Source organism: Nicotiana tabacum, chromosome 21 (assembly GCF_000715075.1).
Source record: "Nicotiana tabacum cultivar K326 chromosome 21, ASM71507v2, whole genome shotgun sequence".
Classification (NCBI taxonomy): Eukaryota; Viridiplantae; Streptophyta; class Magnoliopsida; order Solanales; family Solanaceae; genus Nicotiana; species Nicotiana tabacum.
In genome coordinates this window covers 75,405,808-75,416,876 of record NC_134100.1, presented here as the reverse complement: position 1 = coordinate 75,416,876, position 11,069 = coordinate 75,405,808, and the positions used below count along the sequence as shown (strand labels likewise).

Sequence of the window (11,069 nt, the reverse complement as noted above, 5' to 3'; positions counted from 1 at the left end):
CATCTTCATTAGCAAGACACAAAGTATTTTAGTGATTATGAGTAGCAAACTATAATGTATTGAATATGTTTCCTTTCATATAATCTAGATTTATCTTTTTTAATATTTAATCTTCTATAGACTTTGTTCTTGAGTCTCATCTTAGTTAATATCCTTCCACTCATGTGATTTATATTTTCTTTGTCTTTACTTGATTTCTTTTACGTTGCTGTAGAATAGTCGATGGATCTATACTCTGGCCATCTTTTATATTTTTTTTTAATTCATCATCCTTTAAACAATAAAAATATCGAGATAGTTTTGCTTAAGTCCTATAAAAGAACTATGTTATTGTATTCTAGTTCTACTAGTGACTTTTATATGACATTTAAAAAAATACCGAAAATTAACCGAACCGTACCGATACCGAAGAGAAACCGATATGATTGGGACGGTTTCGAAAAGTCTAATTTTAGTTATACATAATAGAATAACCAAAAAAATTGATATGGTACAAATTTTATAAAATAACCGGCCGAACCAAATCATTGACACCCCTAATTCCGGCGATTATATTTTTAACATAACACTATCAAATTATTTGCTCTTTGAAAAATCTATCATTTACCAAGATATATTGATGATAACTGAATCAAATAGTGATAAATAATTTAAGTACTCAATTAAAAAATATTTTTAACATGAAATAAATTCTTGTACTTAGCAATAGAAAACTACCAATCAAACTAGAATGTAAAGACAAAGAATTAGATTATTATAATAGCAAAGAACTAGACTAAAAATATAAATGACTAATATGTACCATAAAATTTTAGAAACTTTATATAAAAATATACATATATATAGGTGTAATAATAAATTTAAATAGCTACTTTTATAGTCGGTTTGGTTTGGTTTTTTCGATTATTATTTTAGTAAAACCAAAACCAAACCAAATTTGATCGGTTTTTAAAATTCAAAACCAAACCAAATCAAACCTAAAAAGTATCAATTTTTTTGGTCAGTTTGGTTCGATTTTTCGGAGTTTTTATGAACTAACCTAATTATAACTCATCATCTTGGAGTTCACGTACTTTCATTTTTGAGTTATATTAGAATGCTTCTTAGAATTTTTTATGAGTATGTTTAATTATAGTTTTGTAGATATAATAAAACGAACAATGGTACACTAGAGATTTTTTGGGTTTCTGCGAGTGTCCTAAATATTAGGAAACCAAAGTTGAAAAATACTACTCCTAGCTATGCCGATGGCCACACGCTAAAACTAAGACAAGATGCGATCTCTTTCGTGCTCTAACTCCAAAAGTTTTAATTTTAATTTATTTAATTACACTCTCAATTTATAACTCAAATACAATTTTTAATAATATTTATTCGATTTTAAAAATAATTTACTCATTAAAACTAAAGTACACTATTATTTTTTGGAAGGGTTATACTATGTAATTTTCCCTTGTATTACATAGGTGACCTAAAGCGACGCCGTCGCACGAAACCTGTTAACTTCACAGAAAAAGAAGACTAGGAGCAACCAGGTGGGAGGGGGACAAAGATGGCGGGTCAACTGAAAAACCCTAAAAAACAGTTTCAGCTAAACCCCAACTGGGCTCAGCTCCGTGAAGTATATTCCCTTCCTCACTCCATTTTTTCACTTTCTCTTCCTAACGATCTTTACTTTGTATTTCTGATATCTATTATGCACTCTATTTCTCATTCTGCAGCAATTAAAGAGTAATGGCTTCAAAAAGCCTTCAGAAGCATCAGAAACAGAAACCCCTAATTCCATATTAGGTATAAACCAGTTTCCTTTTTTTTTTTTTAAGGTCTAAGCATTTGAAGTTTTCTCTGTTATGTTGCTTACTTTGGTTTGTTGTCTATAGGAAAGCGGAAAAACAGGTCCAGTGATGACTCTGGCGATGCTCGGCCTAATCCTCTTATTCCAACTTCATCAGATTCAAGGTGAGTTTAGAAAAAAGTATGCCCTTTTTGTTGCTTCCTTGTACGGTGTTTTTTTTTGGGGGGTGGGGGACTGGGGAAGGAGAGGGGGCCACTAGATTCATTATTTGTTTGGATACCTTTCATAAAAGATTACATTTTTAGCATATTTTATTGTTAGAGTAAATTATGGCTATAAAAAGCTAAGCTTCACACTTTCCTGTTCTATTTAAACCTCCTACAATTCAAGTGTGATCGAGTAAAATCTTTAATGTTCTGCAATTTAATCATTAGCTGCATAACAGTGTTACAGATGTGATAGCAATGGATTGTGAAATGGTTGGTGTAAGCTCTAACAAAAGTGCTCTTGGGCGAGTCACACTGGTATTCCTCAATCGTACCTTCTCATCTACGTTAAATACTTCTTCACTACATTTAGCAAATGGTTTTACTAGCAACTGTTTTTGGTTGCTTGATGCTAAGAATAATCTTTTGGTTAAATAGTTATAAGCATAGGCTGCACTAACATTTTCATAAATAAGCCGTTTATGTCCAACTGATAAGTTCTCTTCTAGCTGATCCTTCCTCTATTGAGTCAAGGACGGAGCTGCCCTTGTCCAAGGGGGGTCAATTGACACCCCTTCGCAAAATTACACTGCATAGATAGGTCAAAAAATATATTTTTATGCATATATACTATATGTTGAACCTCTTCGACTTTTGTGTGTGTTTAATTCTTTCTTTTTTTGACTCCGCTCAATGAAAATCCTAACTTCACTGATATGCATATCATTCTTCTTATGGATATGTGAAGTTTTAGTACAAGAATTTTTGATGTTGCTATGTTAAAGCTTCTAATTGTTTCCGTACAAAACAAAACTGACATGTTTTAATTGTCAGGGGTACATTCCATTAGTTGTTCTCGGTACAATATTGTTGTTTACGAAATGCCTCGTTGCTTTTTAATTAGATTTATGCATGCACAGTTAAATGCAAACCAGCTTATGTCAGGTCAACAAATGGGGAAATGTGATATATGACGAATTTGTCCGTCCAGTTGAACGTGTTGTTGACTTCCGCACCAACATAAGTGGGATTAGACCTCAGCACTTAAAAAAAGGTTGGTTTCATTTCTCTCCGCACATTAGAAAGGTTACCAACAGAAGGAGAAGTTTCTAGTCTGGTGTCTTGGAAGAATTATGACTACAGAAAAGTCAATCCTTGCTAAAGAAGCAAAAGACTGAATTTTTTGTACTATTTGCATCTGCTTGACACCATTAACGATATCACTTCATCAAAAAAAAAAAAAGTAGAGACAGAAAATTGAAAACCTTTCTTCTGTTATTATAAATTAGTATGTTAAGTTACAGCCGTCTGAGAAGCAGTGTAGAATTACTTTTGTACGTTAAGTTGCAGCCATTCTAGAAGCATTGTAGAATTTTCTCAATTCTATTCATCTGATTTGATCCTTAAAATTTTCCCACGTGGAGTCAGAATGGAGATTTAGCTTCTTTTAAAAATGCAGATTCCCATCCCAATGCTCATAGATCATCACCATATTCTAGAGTTGAAGATCGTCTTGCTTGAAACTACTTTCAGAGCTGCAAACATCAGACAGCTCCCCGGTCTCCTCCTGAAACCTATAATATCCCCCTTTCCTTAACAACTGGATATTTGTACTAAGGTAGCATCACATTTAGTCGTTTACGAGCTCTTTTTTCTAATAATGTACTCTTATATGATTTCTGCCCTAGTACAATCACCTCATTATCCATAGTTTCCTGTAGTAGTGTTACTTTCGTGGGAAAATAATTTCAAACCACACAAATTTGACTCGAAAGGTTATTGTTAATATTGAGTTTTTTTCCCATTCTTAATACATTTAAGGACCGTTTGATTCCTGGGATTAGGATTCTAATTCCGGAATAAAATTTATGATTATGTTTATCCTTTATTTGGTTAAAGATTATGTCTATCCAGTATTTTGTTAATGATTATGTTTATCCAGTGTTTGGTTACCCTTATTAGCTAATACAAGTACCAATTTATACCAAAATCTTGGTATTATTTATCCCATTATGGACGTAGGATAATAATACCAGGATTAGCTTTACCTGGGTAAAGTTATCAAAATGACTATATTACCCTTCAGGAGCTCTTTTCATTGTCATCGTTGAACTATCTAAGGTTAAATTAAAATAAATTTATCCAGGTTTATCCAGCTTCAGACCCAACACATGTTTTGGATTGTACTCCAGATATTCCATTTCTAATTAATGAACCAAACAAAGCACTTACTAAATAATTCAGGGATAATCCTAATATTATAATAACTAGAAACCGTTGACAGTATTAGTCTCAAGGAAAACTTCTTGCGGATGTTTTCCTTGCCTTAGCTCAATTCAGTAACTCAAAAGCTCTTACGGTTACTTAAAAGAATCACTAAAGAAAACTAAACCATATGATGTAAAGATATTCGTGAAACTATGCCATTTCTCTTTTGATTAAAATAGAATAATGAATAACTTCACAATTCCGTTTAGAAACCCATCAACAAATTCAAGCATTCAAACAAGAACCAAATCCACAAATAACGATCAATACACCATGTCCGTCAAAAACCTAATAGGAAACTACTCCATAAATGAGGAGAAGCACATCGTAATTAAGAAATAAGAACTAAAAAACATTACAACTAACTTCTGAATTCAAATGCGCATTTTTAATTGATTGTTGATGAAAAATATATTTAATTCATGTGTCCTTGAGCTCTAGCCATCTTCTCAATCTTTAGTAGGTCAAAAGTTCCATTCAAAATTGTGTTTTCCATGTTTATACCGTGTAGAAACTACCTTGAACCAAAATACCTCTAATGAGCCGAAACTGACTTCATTGCCCGGGAGAATAGCCTGGCACGCCGCAAGGCACGAAGCATGGCGTGATGTGCTAGGAGGATAGTTTTTTATTTATTTATTTATTTTTGCATGTTTGGACTGATCAGGCTTGGCACCTCGCTAGGTGCAACGCGCCATGATAGGTCATTTCTAAGCTTTCAACATTTTTCTTCAATTTTTCTCATGCACACTTGGTTCTCGCCCCCCGAACTTGATCCCAGTTGAAATTCTTAGACTTTTACTCTGACTTCGAAGCTCCTTTAGCTCCAAATTAGTTCCTCTGCTCGGAATCAAGCCTACACAACCAAACACACATGATAAGTATATAGTACTCAGATTATAGGTCAAACACGATTAAAGCATAAGAAATAAAATGCGAAATGCACCCAAAAACATATGTTTCTAGCCAACCTTCATCTAGCATCTCGTTTATGGTAGGAAATTCTAAGATGGTTTTGACTACCATAGGTGATGCGAGACATTGAAGGAAGCACGTTTAGTTAGGCATGTGATGTTGCTCCACTGGTACTTATGTGAGTCTTATAGAGAGAAATAAGAGAGCTTTTGGAGGTGTAGAGAATAATTTTGTAAATTTCAAAAATAACCTCTTATCCTTCTTTTTTGTGCCACTATGAAGTTCCTATATATACAAATCATATGTTTTATAGAATTTTGTACTTGTATACAAGTTTTTTTCTTTTTTAAATAATGGTGGTGTTTGGAACAGCTTTCGCCCAACTTGATATGGATGTTTTCCCCCTATCATTAATTCCTTTCGATAATAGTGGTGTCCGGACCACCTTGCATGCGCCTCAACTAAATTCATTGGCTTGGTACAAAATACTCTATGTTCTCTATTATATCTAATTCTAAATAAAAAGAAAACAATAGTAAAATATTTATAATTTGTTAAATTAAAGAAAGAAAGAATGAAGAAAAAGAAATAGCAAAAGTCAGGAGTGGTGGACAGAAGCGAGAAGAAAATGATGATAGGTTATGAAGAGGAAGAAAGAGGTAAAAGTGTAAATATAAAAATTCTTAACGGATTAACGGTTTATCCGATAAAGAAATTGAGTAATCCGCCTCCAAACCGTTAAGCCGTTAATTATAAATTTTCAATCTGTTCACCAACCATTACTCCGATAATCCGATACCAATAAGCCAATAAGTCAGTATTGCGGTTCGGTTAACGGTTACAGTTCGGTTTTGAACATCCCTACCACCGACAGCCTTGAAAAAAAAAATTCTTTCTCTTCTCCCGGTTCGTTGGAACCACTTTGGTCTTATCCTTAGGGAACAAATAGGCGTGCGCTTACTGATGTGATGATAATTCAAAAGCTTTTTTTTTTGCAAAAAAGAAGGGCCCTGTTCCTAGATCCCTTCCGCTCCTCTCATTTTGAGTCAGGATTTAAGAATGAGAGTCATCCTCGCTGCTCCACGTAGTCTCTATCAATGATCCTTACAAGCTAGAGTAGATTAAAGTTTCACTTATGTAGTGTCTCGTAATGTCATAATTAGTGTTTCCAACTTTGAAGAGAGATCAAAACATTGAGAAATCAAGCTTCCTTGTTTTGGCTTCCACTGGACTGATGAAGAATATCAGTCAATTGTATTGCGTTATTTGTGGATGGTAAGTGAATGTGTATTTTGTTGTAGTAATGGGTGCTAAGAGTGTGACAAGCTAATGGGTGGAACCTAAACTCAAAGGTGGATGTCCAGCTGTTTTATCTACTTGAGTTGAGTAAACTAGAAATGAATTAACAAATATGAAGCAAAATGCAACAATCGTTAAGAAAAGAGAAATAAGTAATTTTGGCGAATGAATTGTTTGATTATTCCCTCAAGTATTTTAGTTTCTAAACTATGTTTATAATTAATCTAAAGAAGGTAAGTATAAGATTCCTAATAAATATAGGGGTTTAACCATTTCCATATCTTCAAGGGGATAGGTTCTAGCAATATATACGATCCCATAGTATACGCATTCTTACCATTCCCTTTTAAGTTGTAGTGTACTTCTTGTATTCTTTTAATTTACCGCAAGTATACAATATTATGGAGTCACAAAGTGATGTTGTACGAATATACAACAACAACAACAAACCCAGTATAATCCCACATGTGGGGTCTGGGGAGGGTATTGTGTACGCAGGCCTTACCCATGTTGTAAGAATATATTCTAATTAATTATTCGATTTGAACAAACTTGTTGTACACCTAGATTCAATCTTTTGTCAAATAAAATGGCATTCTTATTTTTAGATGCTTTGTTCTTTCATGAAATTTTGGATTTGAATTTCTTAGAATAGAAACTCAAATTTTTGATTCTGATACCAGAAAAGAGAAAGAAGAGATGTTAGGATGAAGCGTTTGATTGTTCCCTCAAACATGTTTGAGTTTCGATAGTGTTTGCAAGTAATCTAAAAAGGGTAAATATAGGATTCCTACTCCTAATTACATGGATACCTGGGTTCTAAACCTTTCTATATTTTTAAGGTATAGATTCTTCCCATATTGCTTCTTCTATGGCTTCTACGTTACCGTGTTTTTTTTTCATTATTTTGGTACTTGTGCTTTATTTGAGCCGAGGGTCTATTGAAACAACCTCTCTATCCCATAGAGGATAAAGTCTGCGCACACACTACCCTCCCCAGACCCTACTTTGTGGGATTACACTGGGTATGTTGTTGTAGATTCTTCCCATCTTTATGATTCCCTAATGTTAACATCCTTAACTGGAATAATTAAAGAGGGTTATCTCTACTCACCAATATTGGCTTTAAAAAAGCAATAAATAATATAAAAAACGATAAAGGGAGAAGAGAGAAAATGAAAAGAATAGAGAGAGTTTAGGAGAATGAGACAGAATGATCTTTTCATGATGTATGTTCATTTGGTGTTATTCCAACCTTTCAAAATAAGTATAGGAGGATTTTATTGATACAATAATGGGTTCTGAACAAGTTATAACTCTTGAAAGTCTGTCGAAAAAAACTCTCAAATCAAAGAAAAGTTATAGCTCTTGAAATCTATGGAATTCTATCTCTAACTGGAAAAATTAGACTAGATAAAACCTTACATCCTGCTAAAACATAAGTTTATCTCCATTTTATTTCAACCTAAAAGAGACGTACTGTATAATAAAAAAATTAAAGAAAATAATATTGCAATCTTTGTTGAACAACATCACTAGTTTAATTGTTCAAACTTCAAAGTTGAATAGTCTGTTGGTTTATCCGTAATCTGAAAGGTTTATATTTTTGTTTTGTATTAATGGTTTTTAGCCGTCAGTTTGAACTAGTACTAGCTTGACTTTGATTTGGACAAGTATTTATGGACAGGGTAATTCCATTTTGGTGAACACCACTGTCTGCAAGTTATATGCTCAAAGCATATCAAAAATATTTTATTTGGTTTGTCTAAATAACGTGCACTTCTGATGTTATCTGCAGCGAAAGATTTTCGCATCGTTCAGAAGGAGGTAGCTGAACTAATAAAGGGACGGATTCTTGTCGGCCATGCTCTGAGAAATGATTTTAAGGTAACTGTGCACCTTCTCAGACTTTGCGTCTGGAGTACTTTCTATAACTTTTTGAGAATTTTTTCCTGTACAGGCCTTGTTATTAAACCATCCAAAGCAAGATATTCGTGATACTTCTGAGTTTCAACATTTTCTGAGGTAATTTTCACCCCGCCCCTGCCTCCCCACCAAAAAGAAATGCTTGGTTCCTTGCGGCTTTCAGCTATTAGCCTGTATTTTAGCTGCAATATGGTTCTGACATTGGATTGATAAAGTAGGGAAGGACGCAGTCGCGCGCTTCGGCACCTTGCCACTGAAGTCCTTGGAGTGGAGATTCAAAACGGAGAGCACTGCCCAGTTAGTTCTATGCTTTTAATGACTTTTTTATGCTCTTATACTTTATTTTCTTGTAGTTTTTCATCCTAACAAATGGAATCCTTACTGTATGTGCTTTAATGTACTGTAGTGTTTGAATCTGGTTTTACAGAATGAGTATCAAAATTTGAATTTTATAGCAGCTTGTCAGTTTATTATCCTAGGTCCATATCCGAATGATGTCTAACTTGTATCCATAATGTTGTGCAGATAGAAGATGCCCGTGCTGCTATGATGCTTTACCTAAAGCGCAGGAAGGAATGGGAAAAGAGCGCCAAGGACTTTGTAAGACTCAAGGAGAAACAGAAAAAGCGCAAACCAAAGAAAAAAACAGGCGTATTGAGAAGACCTGCATCTGAATAATGCTGAAAATTCTTCCTAATGAGATGATCACTCAAATTTATCTATTTGCTCGTTACATGCGTCAAATTACTGACTAGGGGGGAGCGAGAGACCTGACTAAAACATGGTAGAGGAATGTTGAAGGATGGGAGGTGCCCTCTCTCACTATTGTGGTCTGCCAAATTTTGTGCTCGCTGGACCTTATTTTAGTTTAAAGAATCACGATATGGATCCACCCAAGACTGGTTCTTCTAATGAAAGAAGGAAAATCGTCTCTTCTTTCGTGCTTTTTCACCGATGAACTGCCAGTCTTTTGTGCTAGATTCATATAGCCTAAGCTTCCATGTTAGCGCTTTGCTTACCTCTTGTAGAATTGAGCAGTCGTTTCATATGTACTATCTTTTCGTTTTGGAAAAGAACGGGACTTCATCAGAACTAAAAATTGGAAACCAGGGCAATTACGAAAAGAGTTGCTAGAATTCTAGTTTATACCAAGTCAAATTAGAACAATCTTTTTGAAATGACGGGAGTAATAAATATAGAAAGAGGCATTCTTTTTGAAACAAACCAGGGGTGTTTGTGAAAAACCAAATCAAACCTGTAAAAAACCCGATCAAATTTAATTTGGTTATGGTTTTAAGCAATAAATAACCGGAAAAATCGACTATAGAAATACTTATTTAAAACTTATTACAACACAAATACCTGCACGTGCGTCCGCGCGCACACTCATATTAATTATTTTTTAGTTGGTTCTCTAATTATTAGCCTTTATATTAATCCAGTTCTTTGTCTTTAAATTCTTGTTTGATTGGTAATTTTATTTTGCTAAGTACGGGAATCTATTTCATGTTAAAAATAACTTATCTTTAATTGAGTACTCAAATTATCCATCACTATTTAATTTAATTATCATCAATATATCCTATCTTTGGTTTGTGATGTTATTTAGAATATAGCCGTTGAGCACGCCCAACTACGCTTACTAAAAGGACTAGCGGTCGTTATAAATATAATCCGATTTAACAGTTCGGAGTTGAATCCCACAGGGAATTAGCCTATTAACTACAACTATATGTCTTGTAAGAGTTCAACCAATTCATTTTCAGAAGTTGTAAATATCACTTTTTTGATGTTTTGATAACTAAGGCAAGTAGTAAAAATGCAGTAAAAATATCACAATTAAAACAAAGTGTTATAAACAAGATTGATAAAGCCTAGAGCTATGATTTTTTCAATTGTCGGAATCCTCCCCGCTATGTTTTCTATATTTTCGTCTAATTGTTCTCTATGGATTGCGAGTAGGGTTGTGCATAATATGATAAATACCGAATTATCGTATCAAAATTAAAAATTTTGGTATATGGTATTCGGTATTTTGGTATTTGGTATGGTATTTAGTTTAGGTTTTTAAAATAATTTGGTATTAAGTATGCTTTTTTGATATTTAAAAAAATAATACTAAATACCGATATCTTACCAAAATATATACTAAGTTACAAATTACATATATTATTAATTAAAATTCTAAGTTACACAATACTTTTCTTTGACATTCATCTTGAGGTTGGCAGTAAAGCCCATGCACTTCTTTAGAAAAATGGAGGAACAAGGTAGGATGTAGATTCTAATTCTTGCTCTCTAGGTTGTCAAGCAGTTTAGCATAATATTTCAATGGTTTTGGGGTGTTTCGTACTCCGTTACTCTTGTATTGTCATTGCATATGTTGGATTAGTCCTTGTTGTATTCTCTAATTTCAGTAATTAACTTTAAGCAAGTAACATGATATTTCCAATGATTAAATGTATTCCTTTATGTACCTTTTTTCTCTTAGTTGATACTTGATGATTTTGGACAAAGATTTTGTCAACAGTCAGGTGAGTTTAGAATGTTTACATTGAGTACTTTAATTAAAAATATTACAGTTTATGGCTCTATGTACTAGTTAATATTCAAGCCAAATAAACCGAAATTACCAAACCGAATAAACCAAAATCGGAAGG

The 11,069-nt window shown here is 33.6% G+C and overlaps 1 protein-coding gene across 2 annotated transcripts; it reads left to right on the top strand.

The window, feature by feature from the left end:
- The first annotated feature begins 1,462 nt into the window (after positions 1–1,462).
- LOC107799784 (uncharacterized) lies at positions 1,463–9,357 on the top strand. 2 transcript variants are annotated; one of them, XM_016622935.2, is made up of 9 exons: positions 1,463–1,621; positions 1,722–1,791; positions 1,881–1,959; positions 2,241–2,319; positions 2,947–3,055; positions 8,282–8,370; positions 8,444–8,508; positions 8,628–8,706; positions 8,935–9,357. In XM_016622935.2, the coding sequence occupies exons 1-9, from the start codon at positions 1,553–1,555 to the stop codon at positions 9,085–9,087; spliced, it is 792 nt and encodes a 263-aa protein (XP_016478421.1). In that variant the 5' UTR covers positions 1,463–1,552; the 3' UTR covers positions 9,088–9,357. The 2 variants fall into 2 exon arrangements, with proteins under 2 accessions (XP_016478421.1, XP_016478420.1); XM_016622934.2 differs by having other exon boundaries at positions 8,625–8,706.
- The last annotated feature ends 1,712 nt before the right edge of the window (positions 9,358–11,069 follow it).

Excerpts from the sequence above, each read along its gene's own strand:
- LOC107799784 (XM_016622934.2), top strand. The coding sequence starts at position 1,553 with ATGGCGGGTCAACTGAAAAACCCTAAAAAACAGTTTCAGCTAAACCCC. Across the intron at positions 1,622-1,721 it reads ACTGGGCTCAGCTCCGTGAA|CAATTAAAGAGTAATGGCTT; the intron begins GTATATTCCCTT and ends CTCATTCTGCAG. Across the intron at positions 3,056-8,281 it reads ACCTCAGCACTTAAAAAAAG|CGAAAGATTTTCGCATCGTT; the intron begins GTTGGTTTCATT and ends TGTTATCTGCAG.